Genomic DNA, 18,545 nt, shown 5'->3' on the forward strand with positions numbered 1-18,545 from the left:
TATGAAAAAAATGGATTTATTGTCGTCTAAATTTATCACTTTTATACAAGAGCTCTTTATCAACCTTGATGCACTATGTTGCTGAAGGGAGGAAGTGAAAATGTGAGAATGAAAAAAAAAGGGTGACCCACTAAGAGTCTTTTGAGCATTCTAATGAGAGTTTGACATTGATTTAAAAAATGTATTGTTGACGCATGAATCAACGAGATCTTATTTTCTAGTCAATTGTCGAGATCAAATTTATGTGGTATTATTTATACACATAAGATGATATCTTTCCCTTTTCACCTTGCGAATAAGTGGATGTACTATCGTTAAGTTGAAGCATGGATGAAACTACACATACACGTGTGATGTGAATAGGGCAATGCCCCCTTCCCCAAAAATATTTCAATCACATAGTTTCTATATGTAGAAAAATAAAAATAAAATTGTTGCCCTTAATGTTTGATCCTAAGAGATTAGGAATCGATTTATATTTTTAGTCTCAACTTTTACTATTTTAATTACTTAAAATACATTTTATATATCTTAAATTACTAAATTATTATATTATTATATTTTGTATTTGAAGAAAAAAAATTACAAATAAATTACATGTGGAAAATAAATGTTTTATTCTTTGTTTTCATTTTTTCAAACAAAAGTAGTTATACTTTCATAAAATATATGATATTAATTTCAACTTTTAGTAGATAAAAATTTAAGGGAAAACTATAATTTTAGTCCCTAGATTTTCAATCAAACGTGGTCAAGTTCTTTATACTTTTATATCGATAAATTTGATTCTCAAACTTTAAATATTATAAAAATTTAGTTTATCTTCTTTACGAATTCAGTATGCTTTTTAAAGTTAGAAAATACTATATTTATGTGTTTATTTTTTAAGTTTGAGGATCAAAATCATAAATACAAAGTAGTATAAAGACATTATTGATTAGAAATATAGATTAAAAACATATTTTTTCTCAAATTCTAAATATTTATTAATATTGATCAATTTGGTCCTTAAACTTTAAAAGAAATGAAGATTTAGTCCATTTAAAAAATATATCATATTTTTAAAAGTTGAGAGAAATTAAATCCACGTGATTTTTAAAGTTTGAAGACCAAGTTTATCGACATCAAAGTTCAAATACCTTGATAACATTTATCGGAAATATAAGGACCGGTTCCGTCCATGGGCAGAAGACTTTTCTACTGGTGTTTTTGGGAAAGAAACGTCTTCGTGTAGAATTTTAGAAAACCTTCTTGAATTAGTCAAGTATTGGAAAATTGTTTGATTGTTAAATTGTATGTTTTCATAGAAAGTCTTAGTGACGGTAACTCTCAAGTGGTGAGAATGAGCTAATATAATTTTTGGCATTTTTCCTTTTTTTTATTCTTATCATTTTTATTTTATATTGTTTTCGTAATTGTAATTATCATATACATATATGTCAAGATGGGAGTGATAAGGGTGGTCCAATTGGTTTGGGGAAAAAGATATAGGGTTGAGTGACTAAGAGGGTGTGAGTTTGAATCTCCCCACTAACAACTAACAAACTAACTATTAACATTTGTCGTTCAAAAAAAAAAACATATATGTCAAGATTAATAATTATTATATTTTCAAAGTTATTTTAAATTTAAATTGTAACTATCAATTATATATTAGATAGGTATTTTGATTATTAGGAATCGTCAATACTTACTTAATATTTTCAGATGTCAAAACACTCACATATTCATGTATGTTAGTTTGATGCAATGTGTTCACTCAACATCCTTAAATGTTGACATACTTGCACATTATAAATGTATTGTAAACAATAACTTTACCTTAATATACAATAATATTTATATTAATTATGTTAGACCCATATTTCAATGGACATCAATCTAGGATTATCAATTAGGTAATATGTTCATAACATACCTTGTATTATAATTAGGCTTTAATCATTTTGATTATCTTTTTTATAAAGTCGTTCACCTTGTTCAAAAAACACAAAAGATCAACACTTGAGGATGTTGAACAAGTGCACTCGAACTTGCAATAATGTATTAATATTTAAGGGTGTCAAACAAATACACCTAAATATAAAAGAGTGCATTAACATCCGAGGGTGCTAAATGAACATATTTAGTGCGTGTTTGCTTCGGCTTTTAGACGTGAAAATTCACGTTCATGAGAAGCAAAAAATTGTAGCTTCCATGTAAATTTGTTTCAAAACGTAGAGAGAGAGTGAAAAATTACGTTTATAAATTCAAACCAAACACACACCTAAACATTCAAAAATGTGTTGACATTTAAAGATGTTGATTGAGCACACTTTTATCTTTTACATGTACATTCTCTTTAACTTAACAAAAAAAACAATTTAAAAAATAAAGAATAAATAATGCATTGAAGCAACTAAAGAGATATCTCAAGGCAAATACAAATTGAATTTAGAAAAAAAAAAAAAACAGAACATTTAAAGAAAAGTTTTTAAAGCTAATAAGTAACTTTTTTTTTATAAAAAAATCTGATTCACCTTCTCTTGGATAAGATGTTTTTTCAATAGTCATATCATTTAAAGTGATGATCATCTCCTATACTGGATGGCAAAAGGAATAGGTGTCCTTGTTTCATTGCTCAACAAAAGCAAACAAAATGCCCTTGTCCACTATGCGGTAGCATGCTTGAATAAGAGGCGTTAGTCCGGACCTATTTAAATAGGTAGGGGTAACATTTAACTCTTGATGCTTGTTTATTTCATTTATAAAAAAAATATTTTAACTTACTTACTATCTGATTCATCATGGATTAATCTTTGATAAATCGAGTTGAACGATTTATTTTATTTTATTTTTATTGAACATCAAATATTATTTTACACGATTATATATTTATATTATTAATTAAATTTTGTAAATATTAATTATGAATTACAAGACTTGTGTTAATTTAATATTATTTGTTAATATTTTATATTATTAATTTGATATTATAAATTGGTTGTAATTGATGCTCACTTTTATTTTTGACATTTTTTTTTATCATATTATTAATATACTTATAATTTTAAGATATAAATTATGAGAGATATTTTTATTAAATTTAATTAGTTTTTTTAATAGACTAACCAAAAAGGTGAATCAAATTATATTGTTCACCTTTTGATCGACTTAATAATCCACCTTGGTAACACTACAAAATAATCAAAAGCTCCCAATAAAGGAATAACAAAGCAGGGCTTAAAGCAAGTACTTGGAGCTCAAGAGCGACAATATGTCCCTGTGGCACATCAACAAGCCCCAAGACATGGAAGCTCAAATAAAAGTTTTTTTTTTTTTCATAAAATACTAGGAGTATAAAAAAATATTATAGGAAGATACAACATTATTTTATTTCATATTGGCTAAAAATGTAATAATATTTCCTTATTAAAAACTATAATAAAGCTGTATTAAAAACTTGAAAAATATATCGATAATTTCGTCATATTTGTAGCTGTTTGATCAATATCTTAAAAACATTTATTAATATTTTCATAATTTAAATTTATAATGGCGAAAAAGAAAGGAGACAGATGGCTGAAATGGTAATTAGCAGCTTAAAAAAATGGTAACTAGAAAGGGGCACAAACACAGGTGTCGACGTATAAAAAAAAAAATAATGTACCAAAAACAAAACACAGGTGTCGATATTGAACATTACATAAATTGACGTGTCCGTTTGTCACGGACCACAAACTCATGCACAGTGTCACTCACAGGCTCCATAGTGTTATCTACGCTTACGCGTCCAAACTTCCATGTCTTAGCAGCTAAGGAACTTCAATCCACTTTATTAAAAAAAAAAGCAAGCCCACTAAATAAAAAGCTAATAAATATTTTTAACATTATTCTTTCTACCATTAGCTTTCAAGTTTTTAACTAATGAAACCGATATTTTAATCGTCCCATGTAGATAAATAACGTAATTTAATTTATCTTTTTTAATTCTATATAAATATATACAATCTCAGTGCTTGATTTAATACTTTTTTTTTTTTTCTTACAGAGTAGTAAAAGAAACAAACAATCCTTGGTGTGAACTCAAACTAAAGTGAAGACGACTCCAACACATTCTAGAAAGCAGTATACAAAATCAAAGCCAACTGCCACCTTCCACTTTCTCTCCCTCTCCTCCACCTCGTCACGTGTACGCGTTTTGGCATCATCACTCACTAGGGACTATGGAGCACCCCACCTAATTAAAATTAAATGAAAAAATAAAATAGACATTACCCCAAATCAAAACCAAAACAATTTTCCTTTCACATTTGACAATCACACACGCAACCCCAACCCGTAACTTTCCACGAAGTTTCATTTCATCGCATTTCTATTTAAAAAAAATAAATAAATCCCCACCCTTTCCAATCTCATAAATAACAACACTAGTCTCCTCTTCTTAAATTTTCTCATTCCACCCTTCATCCACTTCTTCTTGTTCTCTGTTTGGCAAGGCAACATTTATACTCATAGTCATAGATATCACATACTCAAAGTAGCATCCAACTTGTTTTTTTACCATATCAGTGTGGTTTGAAATGGAGAACAATCAATCCTTTTGGCAATTCAGTGACCAGCTGCGGTTACAGACACCCAATTTGGCGAACCTCTCTCTAAACGATTCGATTTGGAGCAATAATTACATATCCAAGAGGCGTGATGAAAGGATCAATTTTGACATCAAAGTGGGTGGTGAAATCAACTCTTTCAAGTCCAGAGAGCCTGCTTCTTCTGACTACAACGATAACATGATGAATGGTGGATCTCTTCTTGCCATGCCTTACAACAACAGCAACAACAATGTTTTGGGTCTCAATGGAGGGTTCAACAAGGGAATTTATTCTAAGCCTGCTTTTGGCAACCTTAACAACAATATTAACCTCAATATCAATCCTAAGGGACACAAGGGCAAGGGTGAAGATGACCTTCTTCACCCTCCCAAATCTTCCAAGAAAAACAACAACCCCAACAAGAAACATGGAGACAACAATAACAACAACAACAACAATGATAGCAACAGGGATGCCAAGGCTGCTTCAGACAAGAGGTTCAAAACGCTTCCACCATCCGAGTCTCTTCCTAGAAATGAAACCATTGGAGGCTATATTTTTGTTTGCAACAATGATACCATGGCTGAGAATCTCAAGAGACAACTCTTTGGTATGTTAATTATGCAGTTGTTATGTTATCATTTTTTTATGTATACTTCAGAATTTTTATTGCCATGGTCGTACACTGCAATTGAATCCTTGAATTGTTTATCTTTAACATTCAGTATCAATTATCTTATGCAAAGAATTTTATCCCGTCCCCTTTTTTCCCTTATTCCAAATTTCGTACATAATTGTTCTGTGAATCATTTTTGTGAATAAGTGTATGGGGATAGGTGTTAGGTGTACTTTCATATCTAATTGATGCTAATTAAATTTGTTTTCTTGGAAAATGTTTGTGTAATTAGGTCTGCCTCCACGATACAGAGATTCCGTTCGGGCTATTACTCCAGGACTGCCCCTTTTCCTTTACAACTATTCCACTCACCAACTCCATGGAATCTTTGAGGTGTGTTAAGTTTTAACAATTTAGCATCTGCTTTCTAAATTAATTTAATGAGACTGCTTGTTCTGGAGCCCAAATTGCATTAAATTAAGGATTATGTCATTAGATTAATCTTTAGCTGCTTCATGTTTTGGATACTTTATTTTTAGTCGTTTGGAATTTATGTGGTGGGGTTTGTTCAGGCTGCAAGTTTTGGAGGAACAAATATTGATCCATCGGCTTGGGAGGATAAGAAGTGCCCTGGTGAATCTCGTTTCCCTGCTCAGGTATCATCTCTAATCCAACTTTAAATGTTAATTACTTGTAACTTAATTGTATCTCTATAATTTAGTATTTTACTACTTTGTGGAGGCTTAAGACGCTTGATTACTCATTACAGGTTCGAGTGATTACTAGGAAAACATGTGAGCCACTGGAGGAGGATTCATTCAGGCCAATTCTTCACCATTATGATGGTCCCAAGTTTCGTCTTGAGCTAAACGTGCCCGAGGTATTTTATTTTTATCTTGCTCAATATTGGTACCTTTCGAAAGAAGATAACATAGTCCACTAAAATCTGCCACATTTTTGGTTTATAGGCGTTATCTCTGCTGGATATTTTTGCCGAGCAAGATACTTTCAACGACACTTTCAAGGCTTTGTCTGCATAGAAGGACGACATAAACAACAAATAATACAGAGAACATTACCTCACAGAGACAATAGATATTTAGAGATTTGGGTTTGGTTTGAAAGTTATGTATGGACTTAAGAAGAGAGTCCAAAAGATAAAACAAAATGAATACCGCGAAGAAAGCTTGGATATTCAACACCCTATATATGTATTACTAGTACTTTTGTATAGAGGATGGTCCATTTTCTTGTTTATGGTAATATACACTGTCATCATACTATCTATTAAGAGAATAGAATAAGAATGAACTATTTTTGCATATGGGTTCTTGTACAAAACTACAATTTGGCGACAAATGGAAGCCTATATGTTGTAGCTTGTGTTGTGTTGAGAAGGAACTGAATAGTGGATAAGTCTCCAGCCATGGGGTTTCATTGCATTACAGTGTTATTCATACAATATCTGCTTTAAACATTAATATGCTTTCGACTTCTGGAAACCTCTACTCAAATCTTGATAGTTCATGTATGGCTACATGTTAGATATTACCTGGTGCAGGAGGGGTTAATTGTGATTATGGGAGCCTTAGATTTGGCACTGTTATTCAATTTGTCCTAGTTAATTGTCTTAAAATCAACGATCGCATAATCCGTGATGCCTGGTCTAGATTTAACATTGACCACGGCATTAGACTATTATCCCAGTCAAGATTTATTTATTTATTTAATTTTTTGAGGACGCTTAGTCAAGAATTTATGCCGCGTCTTTCGGGAAAAACGATTCTTTAATTTTAAGAAGGGAAAAATTGTCATCACAGTGGTAGGTTGGAAATTGGTGATGGTTGCAACAAAAGATTATGACAGGATAATTGGGTGATCTGTTTCGTGATAAAAGAACAAGCGACTTGTGAGTACAGGATAGGGAAAAGCATCGCTTCCTAACACATGGCAACAATTAAGGGACTCACGGTGTATCATGACTAGAACCAAAAAATCAATATAAATAAATCACTAGGTTGTCTGTTAGGTAATTGATTATCTAATTATTGATATAGAATTATAATAAACTTTGAAGGTACGTCGTTTCATTAATAATAAAAGAGTAACATCTCGTTTTGAGTATTAAGTATTTTTTAATTTTATTTTCAATTAATCCCGAAAACAAGCAAAAATTATATTTTGTACATTGTAGCCGACAAATAGTTAGCAATAATACGGATGAAAAAGTAGAGGACATATTTGGTTGTTTGGTTTCAATAAAAAGGTAATAATGGATGAAATATCTTTTTTCTTAGCATATAATGAGTTTGTGGTAGGAAGGAAATTGTCAACTAAACCAAAGTGTTGGACTGAGTCGAAACGAAGAAGCAATCCAATGTTGTCAGTAATTGACAAGAGTGTAGTCACATTTTGGTAATGCATTATTATTTAATTTATTCTTCAATTTTGCAGTTGGTATGTCTCAAGACTAGCTGGCCACAACTGCTACTTTGGATTCTTACGCCGATGCCAATTGCGGTGCCCAGCCACCTTATCACTGCAACTTTATTCCTTCACGACACGACTCATTACTTTTAAGGAAATTCTTATTTAATATTTTTTAGGCTAAAAACTTAATTTGGTCCTTTATAATAATTTTTTGTTTCAATTTAGTCCTATTTTAATTTTTGGTTTCAATTTGGTCCCAAATTAATTAATTGGTTTCAATTTAGTCTCTAATAAATTAATTGGTTTCAATGTGGTCCTTCCGTCAAAATTTGTTTAACGGCGTTTGGATTTTTTCCACGTGGCAAAAAATTAAAATGTGATAATTGTAATTAATGCTGACGTGGATTTCCAACGTGGAAAGAGTATTTTTTGTGCCAAAACCGCGCGAGAGAGAAGAGAAAACGAGAGATGTCTTGGTTTGTTTGGAGATAAAGTTTTTCTTAGGGTTTTGAAGAAGAAGAAGAAGGCGCATGCATTGAAGAAGAAGAAGCGACGTTTTTGTGTTGTTCTAATCGGGTAAGTCCTTTGTTTATGGGTTTTTTGATTAAAGGGTCTTGTTGGGTTCACTTTAGGGCTACGGGTAAGAGTGAGCCTGGGTTATGAGTTGCGTTTTGATGTTTATTAGGGAGATTTTGGTTTTGGTGTGGTCCCAAATACTAGGTTCGTTGGTTTTGGTGTGGTCCCAAACATTGGGTTCGTTGGTGGCAATTTGGGGTTTATTTTGGTTCCTGTATGAATAAATCTTGTTGTGTGTTGTGCATATATTGGCCCCACTGAGTTGTACATTGTTGACCCGTATAAATGCATATGTTGGGCCAGTGACACATCAAGCCCTAATTTATTTGCATATGTTGGCCCAATAATGTTCCTTTTTTGCATAAATTGGCCCAATAATGTTCCTTTTTTGACTATGTTGGGCCACAAAAGTGTTGGTTGTTATGTATGCATATTTATGTTATGAATTTGTTTTGAATATTTCATTGTTTCTATTAATTAAATATGTTTGTGTTAATTTTTAAATAAATAAATTGATATATTTGGAAAAAAAATGTATTACTACAATAGGTTAATATTAAAATGTGTGTTTTGTGAATTTTTATAGGAGTTGCCTGATATGGATTCATATTTTGAAGTAGTTGTCCATCATGGGGGGAAGTTTGTAAATAAAAGGAAGTTAGATTATGTGGGTGATGATTCGACATGGTCCTGTGACCCTGATAAATGGTCTTACTTTGAAATATTGGGTATTTTAAAGGAAATAGGATATATTATAGTGGATAAGATGTGGTATTTTGTGGGTGGGCCAGATTTTGAGAATGGGCTTAAATTGTTGTCTGATGATAATGGGGCCATGGAAATGATAAGGATAGCAAGAAAGTTTGGAAATGTTAGATTATATGTTGAACATCCAACATCTCAAGCTGAAATTATACAAAGTTTACCATTAGTTGTTGATGTAAATTGTAAGGAATGATGGGCCTGTGGCTGATGACAATGGGCTTGAGTCTTTTGTTGATCATGAGACCGAGGTAGGGGGTGGTTTTGCTGATGAGAGTGTGCCAAATGGTGGTGTTGTTGATGAGTGTGGAGGTAGGGTTGAGAGTTTGCATGAGACTGTTGTTTCTGACAAACAAACTGAAGATAGTTATCCTTCAGTACATTTGGGTGATACTGATGAAGAAGAGCTTTCAGATATTGAATTATTTGAGGTACCTGTTAAAGGTAGAGAGAATTCTTCAGTTGATAGGTTTGAAGGACCTTTAGAAGTAAGACAGGCTAGTAATAGTGGTGACTTAGATATATTGAATGAATTTGAAATACCTGTCCCAGAACCAGTACATGAACAACCTAGTTGTAGCAGTAAGAAGAGAGGTAGGCCTAAGAAGACTGTTGAGGCTACTATAGACCCTACAGATGACGATATTGATGGGTTTGGTAATGATGATTCAGATGATGATTCAGATGATGACTTGTTCAAACCTGACAACTGTGGAGTAGAAAAAAAAAAACCCATTCCATGGGTAGGGGTATTTCTGAAGAAGAATATGAATCGGAAGAATTAGTAAGTGGCCCGGATGACAGTAGTGATGAAGAGTATACTATTGGTTCAAGTAAGTATCCATGTTTTAATATGCCTAGAAATATGGAAGATTATAAGTGGGAACTGGGCTTGTATTTTGTGAGTAGAGAAGAGTTTAAAGAGGCAATTACAACATATGTTGTTCATTCGGGGAGAAATTTAAAATATAAAAAAAAATGATAAAAGAAGGATAAAGGTGATATGCAAACAAGGATGTCCATGGGTAGCATATTGTGCCAAAGTACCTTATGAAGAAAGTTGGCAACTAAGAAAGATTGTTGATATACATACATGTAGTAGGGAGCACAAGATGACTTTGTTGAGTACTAAGTGGTTAAGTGACAAACTTAAAACAACTATGAAGGAGAATCCAAAACTAAAATTGAATGATATCAGAGAAAGAGTGCAGAGAAAATGGAATGCTAGCATCTCTAAGGCCATGGCATGTAGGGCTAGGAAGGTTTCAAAGAGTTATGTTGAAGGGTCTTTCAAAGAACAATTCAAGAGGATTTATGACTACAGTCATGAGCTAATCAGATCTAATCCAGGTTCAACAGTGAAGGTGAAGGTTGATGGCAATGAAGATTGTGAGAATAATGTTGAAGGGCCTAGTAGAGTACTTCCAACCTTTCAAAGAATCTATATCTGTTTTCAAGGTTGCAAAGAAAGTTTCTTAAAGTGTAGACCCATAATAGGGTTAGATGGATGTTTTCTAAAGGGTTATTATGGTGGCCAAATATTGGCAGCAGTTGGAAGAGATCCAAATGAGCAAATGCTGCCAATATGTTTTGCAGTTGTTGAAGGCGAGACTAAAGAGTCGTGGGAGTGGTTTTTACGCCTCCTAATTTCTGATCTTGGAGGATTTTCAGCTTGTGTCAATTACACTTTCATTTCTGATCAACAAAAGGTAAAATTGAAAATTTTTAAAATTTATAGTTCATAATGACTATATTGATTGATTATGTGTGTAATATTCATTTTGCAGGGGTTGCTGCCAGCAATCAATGAATTGTTGCCCGGTGTAGATCAAAGGTTTTGTGTTAGACACCTTTACAATAATTTTAGGAAGAAGTTTCCTGGGAAAAAATTAAAGGATTTGATGTGGAAGGCAGCTACAGCCACATAACTTGTAGCAAGGGAAAGAGAAACGCATGAGATTAAAAAAGTGGATGTTGAAGCATTCAAACATTTAATTCAAATTCCCCCTAGGTATGCTTTGTTTCATAACTTGTACTTTATGCCTTTATTCAAATAATTGTTTATATGTTATTGGTTTCAGGTATTGGAGCAAGTCAAGGTTCAAGCCAAATCCTAAATGTGATGTTTTGGTTAACAACATGAGTGAGGCATTTAACTCGGTCATTGTTGATGCTAGAGAAAAACCTATTGTTACCATGTTAGAAGACATGCGATTGTACTTGATGAACAGATGAGCTAAAAATAGGAAAAACATCACATTACATCAAGGAGATATTCTTCCTAAAATATTAAAGAAGATTGAAAAGGAAAGTAATTTGAGCAAATGGTGGATACCAAGGTATATTTCACATGGTTTGAATTGTTTAGATTAACCCATTATTGGTTTATAATGAGTTAACATATTATTTTCAGTTGGGCTGGAGAGCAAGTTTTTGAGGTCAAAAATGTCAACTTGATAGGAGATAAATATACTATCAACTTGCAAGTGCAGGAATGCACCTGTAAAAAATGGATGTTGACTGGGTTGCCCTGCTGCCATGCTATATCATGTATGAGGTATATGAATTTGGATCCGAAGGTTTTTGTGCCAGAATATTACAAGAGGGCAACATATGAAGTTGTATATCAATCAATGATATATCCAGTAAATGGTCAGCAACTCTGGACCAAGACATGGTGCCCTAATGTTCTTCCACCACCATGTAAGAAAATGCCAGGACGTCCTAAGAAAAGAAGGAATTTGGAGCCATGGGAACTGAAGAAGGATGACACTGAATTGACAAGGAGGGGATGTAGGAGAAAGTGCAGTAGGTGCAAGAGTTTTGGCCATAACAAATCAACCTGTAAGGAAAACCCAATTCACACACATCACCCCACCCAACCATCTGAGCCCACTCAGGAATCTCACCCCACCCAACCATCTGAGCCCACTCATGTATCTGAACCCACCCAGGTATCTCACCCCACCCATCCAAATGAGCCCACCCAGGTATCTCAACCCACACAACCATCTCAGCCCATCAAGGTATCTCAACCCACACAACCATCTCAGCCCACCCAGGTATCTCAACCCAAACAAGCATCTGAGGCAGCCCAACCCAGGGAGAAGTTGAAGCCTAGGAAAGCACGACCACACTGGAAACCATGACAAAGTTGAAGATTGTTGCTTGTTGGTTTTAGTGTTTAGGGTTTAAAATTTTTTGTGTTTAGACTGTATTGGTGACTTATGATGTAGCAGACTTTTGAGATTATGTTTTGCATCACAATATTAATTGGTCATCATATGACAATACTTAATGTAGGAGACTATTATTATTGTGATTTACAACATTTGGCTACTTATATTTCAACAAATGAAATACGCTATTATTATGATCATTTTTTTATATAGTTTTTTCAAATGCAAGAATAACAGAATGCCAAACAATATGACAAAGTGTGGTAAATGAGACTATTAACTAAGTATGGTAAATGACACTATTAACTAAGTGTGGTAATTGACAATATTAACTAAGTCCAAGCCATAATAAAGAAACATTTTAAGTCCAACCCGTCATAATCACAAACATATTAAGTTCAACCCGCCAGACCCGTGAGAATCACGGCCGTGATTCACAATCAGGTCTGTGATTCCCTCTGTTATAAGTCACAATAAAAACATGTTAACTTCAACCCGCCAGACCCGTGAGAATCACGGCCGTGATTCACAATCACGGCTGTGATTCCCTCTGTTATAAGTCAATAAAAACATGTTAACTTCAACCCGCCAAACCCGTGAGAATCACGGCCGTGATTCACAATCACGGCCGTGATTCACAATCACGGCCGTGATTCCCTCTGTTATAAGTCAATAAAAACATGTTAACTTCAACCCGCCAGACCCGTGAGAATCACGGCCGTGATTCACAATCACGCCCGTGATTCCCTCTGTTATAAGGATATCGGACCTCCTAGAAGGATTAATTTTAATACTTGTTATGCAATGCACTGTATTACTAAGGACAATGATGACAGGTTTTATTTCATTGTTAGCCAAACAAGAATGAACCACTTACTGCCAAACCGACACTATACAGTAAAGGATGAAACCACCTGGTGTTTCCCCTTGTAGTCATTGACTGATGTACCCCAACAACAACCTGTTCTTCAGGACGTAGCACTTGAAGCAGACCAAGAGGAGACAGAGGACCAACATTTCACAAGACAACCGCATGTACAAGTAGACAATGTTGATATTCTATCTGCCATTCAATCTATGGATCGTCGACTACAAGAGATGGATGAACGTCAACAACACTATAATTATATGGTTGATAGGATGTATAATTTGCACCTTCAGCGTTATCCAGATGATTTTCCTCCCCAGTAATTTCTCTGAATCATATTGCTTCACCACAAGCAATTTATGTTATCATTTTCTCTTGTTTAGTCTTTCAACTTTCTTAGCATATATATTTAACTCCTTCAAATTTCATACCATATGTATTAAAGTCTTTAAAAACTTTGACCTTAATATATGTATGTTTATGAATTTTGGTATGCTTTGACATTCATACTTGCTGCACTGATGGTTTTAATCTTAAAAACAAACCATTAAATTTAAACTTCAGGCAATGCTACAATACCATCATTACTAATTCATGATAATTCCATTGCAATTAAACCAACATTACAAAAATAACCATCAACAATATCCCAAAAGGTGTCTTTAAATACAAACACCATATTTCACTACTTCAAATAAAACACCCTTCCAAATTGAACCAAGTTGTTACAAATTACATACATTAAAACCAAATTCAACAACAACAAAAAAATTACAACAATTATCAACAACTTTATCCACCATCTTATTGACTTCAAAGAACTCTGGAGATTGTTCATCTTTCTCCTCTGCCTAGCTACCAACAAATCCCTTTCATCCACATATTCCTCAAAAGACCACTTGAAAAAGTTGCATCCTTGTTGTTCAGCATCACCAAACTACAAATTTTTAAAACCAAATAAACAAAACCACAAAATCAGCAATTAGGGATAAATTAATTTAATTAATTTACATTACATACCTTGTAATTTGGACAACCCCATAATCTTTTACCAGCATTGGCAGATGTCATTGTTGTTCGCAACACAGCAACCTCTCCGCAATGGCAATAGGGAACAAAATACCTACTACCATGACTTTCAAACCCACTTGAATTCGTGGAGTTCATTGGGCGTGAATTCGCAGACATCCGGGACGTTTGCATTCTTCAACAGTAAACCCTAACTTCAAATCCTACAAATGACAACATGGGGACAACAAAAACTAATTTATCAACAAGAAGAAAAAGAACAAGAACAACAACAACAAGAAGAACAATAACAAAAGAAGAAGAACTGGGGGCGGACAAAGAAACCTTAAATGAGAATAATGAACACCTACCCATCCACAAAATCATAAACAAGAAGCAAAATACAAACGCATCCACGTCCCAATCCACGTTGGCATCCGCCTGCCTATTATCAATCCACGTCAGCACCAACTGGCGTCCACGTCCTCAATATTTAACGACGTTAAAGAAATTTTGACGGAAGGACCACATTGAAACCAATTAATTTATTAGGGACTAAATTGAAACCAATTAATTAGTTTGGGACCAAATTGAAACCAAAAATTAAAATGGGACTAAATTGAAACAAAAAATTATTATAAGGGACCAAATTAGATTTTTAGCCTATTTTTTATAACTTCAAAATAAACAACCACAACAACAAGAGAATAAAATGTTAAATGCGATGAGTGTAATGTTTAGATATAAAATATGTTGCAAACAGGGTGTGTAAAAATAATACTTTCAATGTATACAACGGCCACTTCCTTTTTTTTTTTTTTTTTGTGTGTTGATAACGTACGTACTTTCATCTTTTATATACTAAATAACTTGTAAAAATAATATTAAATCTATCCATATAGTTTATGTCTATTATTATATTGAAAAAGTAAGTGAGCAACTTCTCTTGTATGCCTCTCTCTAAAGAGAAGAAATTGAATCTATACTAACCTTTATATGGGTATTAATTTAGATAAGAATCAACTACTAATGAAAAAAGAAAATAAGTGAAAAAAATTGCTCCACCTATGACCTATCAACAAGTATCTAGTTAGAACATGATTCTAATATATGGTAAATAAATTTCCACAATTTAAAAAAAAAAACACTAAGAGAAAAAAATTTCAAATGAAATAAGTGTAATATTGAGAGATAAAAAGAAAAAGGAAAAAAGTTATAAACATTTGTCGTAAAGAAAGTGCGTAAAACAACATAAATCATAACTTATTTTAATGTATGAACTAGTTCGCATTTGAATATCATATATATATAAACATATATATATATATATATATATATATAAGTAATAGTGTTTATTCATTTTGCAAAAAAAAAATTACACAATTTTACTAAAATAAAGAGATTTTATTTTCTATCAATTCTGCAATAAAAAAATGTATGCAGTTCTGTAAAAATAAAGAGAATTTATTCTGCATTAATTCTACAAAATAATTGATTTTGAAATATATATATATATATATATATATATATATATATATATATATATAAATAAATAAATAAAGTGAAGTAGTTCTTCAATTTATTTCTCTTGCTCAAATAAGAAATAATGTTGACAAATGACAAATCAATATAAAAGATATATGTTGTTAAAATAATACTTTTCATTAACCTACGCAAGTTAATGACAATAACTCCTTTCAATCTTTATTCAATCGACAAACCTTAATTATAAATTAAAAAAAAAAAAAAAAACTCTTTGTTTATAGTGCATGATTTCCCAACTCCTTTGTAATCAAAGTTATGTATTCATTTCTCTTGTAAGTTAATGATATTAATTCATTTCAATGTCTTTTCAATAGACAATCTGTAATAATAAAAAAAAGAACTTTGTCTCTCCCTCTCTTTCTATATATATAGTAAAAAATAATACATATTAACTTATTACGAATTTGAATATCATAAATATTCAAACATACAACATGTCAGTCATGTAAGTTTTTAAAAACACTTAAGTTGAATTTGAATTGGATTAAATTAGTTTCTAAAATTAGATTTAAGACGTAATCTAATCTAATTAAAGAGTTTTTAATTCAAATTTTAGAGCTTTAATTAAATTGTATAATTAAATAACATTAGGACTTTAGGAGTGTTTTTGACTTGTTTTGTCTAATTTTGGTACATTCATATTTTAGAAATTTAAACACAGTGTATTTGGAGGATAAACTTGGATTTTATTTTCAATTGTCTTAACCCGGTCTAATATCTTATATGGTTTTAAAAAGTATAATTTTTAAAATGGTTTTGTATTTATAATAAATAATCGAGTTAATCAATAATATCTTTTATAAGATAGTATTATATTTATATTGATATCATTTATTTTAAAATGTATTATAAAATAACCTTAATTTATAATTATATATTTTTTAACTTTTACAATTTATTTACACATATTAATAAAGTTAATAGATTATATCAACACATCGAATTAATATTTGACATGTTTAAAAAAATTTAATTAGCTTGAGTTCATATTCAAATAAACGGTCCAATAAAAAGTTCAAATAAAAAGAGAAAAAGATAAATCTCCAAAATGAATCCCTATTTGACATCTTCACTTGTGTTAAAAAGATAAAGTGAAATGGGCCCAATTGTTTAACTTTTAGGTTCATGATATATACACCTTCTTTTTTTTATAAGTACACCTCCTTTTAAAAAAAATAATTCAAATTTTAAAATATTTTTAATTTTTTGTTTTAAATTTTTTAATTTTATATCCACAATATTTAATTTAGTACTTTTTTTTACACCATTTTCCTCATTTTTTTAATTTTTACATGCACCTCCTTATTTTTTCTTCACCCTATCTATTTTGGTAACATGTGAAAATTGAAAGAAAGAAAAAAGTGTGTGAATAAAAAGAAGAAAGCAGCAAATTGAAAGTTTGTGAAAGTGTAAAATTAAATTTTTCTAAAAAAACTTATAATATTTTATAATTTTTTTTAAAAAAAAGGTATACTTATTAAAAAAAGGGAGGTGTATACATTCATCGGCCTAACTTTTATAATGTAATATAAAATGTGGATCGGCCCGTTAAATTAAATAAATATATGTTGACCCTTTTTGGTCCAACTACACGCGACATGGGCAGTTTCTACCTTAAATAAAAACTAATTTATAATTAACTTAATTAATAAATATTTTTATTACATATTTTTAAAATTTATAATGTAAGTTAGTTTAATAATTGTTTAGAATAAATTAATAAAATTGTATGATTTAATTATGCGAATAAATTAAAAAGTGAATCAACACGCCAATTGAATAAAAAAATTAAATAAAATGAAATGGAAAATGATAGAATGAAAAAGAATAAAATTATCACTACATTATTCGAATTGAAATAAACTATCATTATATTATTTGCGATGTAGACAAAATAGTAAAAGTTATAATTTTATAATTCATAAAATAATAATAACTCAACACACATATTTTAAATGATAATAAATAATTTTAATGATAAAATCTATATGTGCCCTTGAATTAAAAATAGAAAACAAAATGTAACATAATATAAGTAAAAAAACAAACAAACAGACAAAAGTCACCACATATTTAGGTTGTTTAACGAAATATGAGACACTAAATTGATATTTTCATTTCCTGCCTGCAATCTAAAACTGAACTAGAAAATACTGAATTGAAAAAAAAGAAGGAAAAGCATGCCACTAATCAGTGAGCCTTTGCCATATATTTTTTTAAATCCTTGGAAATCGAATAGCGCTTGTTATATACCGTTATGATAGGGAATTTAGTAAGGACCAAAATAATATGTGCCCTTGAATTTAGAATTCAGTCCTTTTGTGTATCTATCATTAATAAGTTTCTTTGAGGCCATCCAGACATGCATTGGGTCCATAGCTCAGTGGTAGAGCATTTGACTGCAGATCAAGAGGTCACCGGTTCGAACCCGGTTGGGCCCTTAAAATGATTTTGTTTTTTCTGGAAAAAAAATCTCACCTAACAGAACAACCTAACTGTCCACTCGATTTCTTTCCCTGTGAAATCACTAACCCAAACGGACTAGTACTTTATATATATAATTAAAGCTATTCAACCCAGGTTAACATTAAACTAAATGGAAAATGAATATAACTTCTCTTTTAGAAGAAAAACCTGTAAGAGTTGGTGTAATATAATTAATTAATTTATTTTTTTACATTCCAATTTTCATAACATACGATCATAAGTATAATGTAACACATTGAGTTAAAAAAAAAAAAGTATGATGTAACACATAATATTAAATTAAAATTAACAATAAAACATAAATCTTTACTATAAGATAAAATTTTATATTTTAAACATGATAAATTAATATAAAAATATAAAATGTTAAATTTTATTATGATATTTTAATAAGTATAAAAATGTAACTCAAGGTTTTGGAAATATAAATTGAATGCCTCATTTAAGTACGTGGCTAATGTTCGATTACCATTCACAATATCTTTGCTATTTTCTATGAG

At 31.3% G+C, this 18,545-nt stretch overlaps 2 protein-coding genes and 1 non-coding gene across 4 annotated transcripts; all 3 read left to right on the forward strand.

Moving 5' to 3' along the window:
- Positions 1 to 4,395: 4,395 nt before the first annotated feature.
- On the forward strand, positions 4,396 to 6,632 carry LOC109818470 (DCD (Development and Cell Death) domain protein). Its single transcript, XM_020383947.3, has 5 exons — positions 4,396 to 5,184; positions 5,483 to 5,583; positions 5,763 to 5,846; positions 5,960 to 6,070; positions 6,159 to 6,632. Exons 1-5 carry the CDS (start codon positions 4,563 to 4,565, stop codon positions 6,228 to 6,230), a joined length of 990 nt encoding a protein of 329 aa, XP_020239536.1. The 5' UTR covers positions 4,396 to 4,562; the 3' UTR covers positions 6,231 to 6,632.
- A 151-nt stretch (positions 6,633 to 6,783) lies between these two features.
- Positions 6,784 to 12,331, forward strand: LOC114914968 (uncharacterized). 2 transcript variants are annotated; one of them, XR_014431803.1, is made up of 3 exons: positions 6,784 to 10,667; positions 10,746 to 10,969; positions 11,040 to 12,331. XR_014431803.1 is itself a non-coding variant. In XM_083069083.1 (2 exons), exons 1-2 carry the CDS (start codon positions 10,071 to 10,073, stop codon positions 10,884 to 10,886), a joined length of 738 nt encoding a protein of 245 aa, XP_082925209.1. In that variant the 5' UTR covers positions 6,784 to 10,070; the 3' UTR covers positions 10,887 to 12,331. The 2 variants fall into 2 exon arrangements, 1 of the variants encoding a protein (XP_082925209.1); XM_083069083.1 differs by having other exon boundaries at positions 10,746 to 12,331.
- Positions 12,332 to 17,927: 5,596 nt separating this feature from the next.
- TRNAC-GCA (transfer RNA cysteine (anticodon GCA)) lies at positions 17,928 to 17,999 on the forward strand. The gene has a single exon. It is a non-coding gene; the product is annotated as a tRNA-Cys (tRNA).
- Positions 18,000 to 18,545: the final 546 nt, after the last annotated feature.

Source organism: Cajanus cajan, chromosome 2 (genome assembly GCF_000230855.2).
Source record: "Cajanus cajan strain Asha chromosome 2, NIPB_CcT2T_4, whole genome shotgun sequence".
In the NCBI taxonomy this organism is placed as follows: domain Eukaryota; kingdom Viridiplantae; phylum Streptophyta; class Magnoliopsida; order Fabales; family Fabaceae; genus Cajanus; species Cajanus cajan.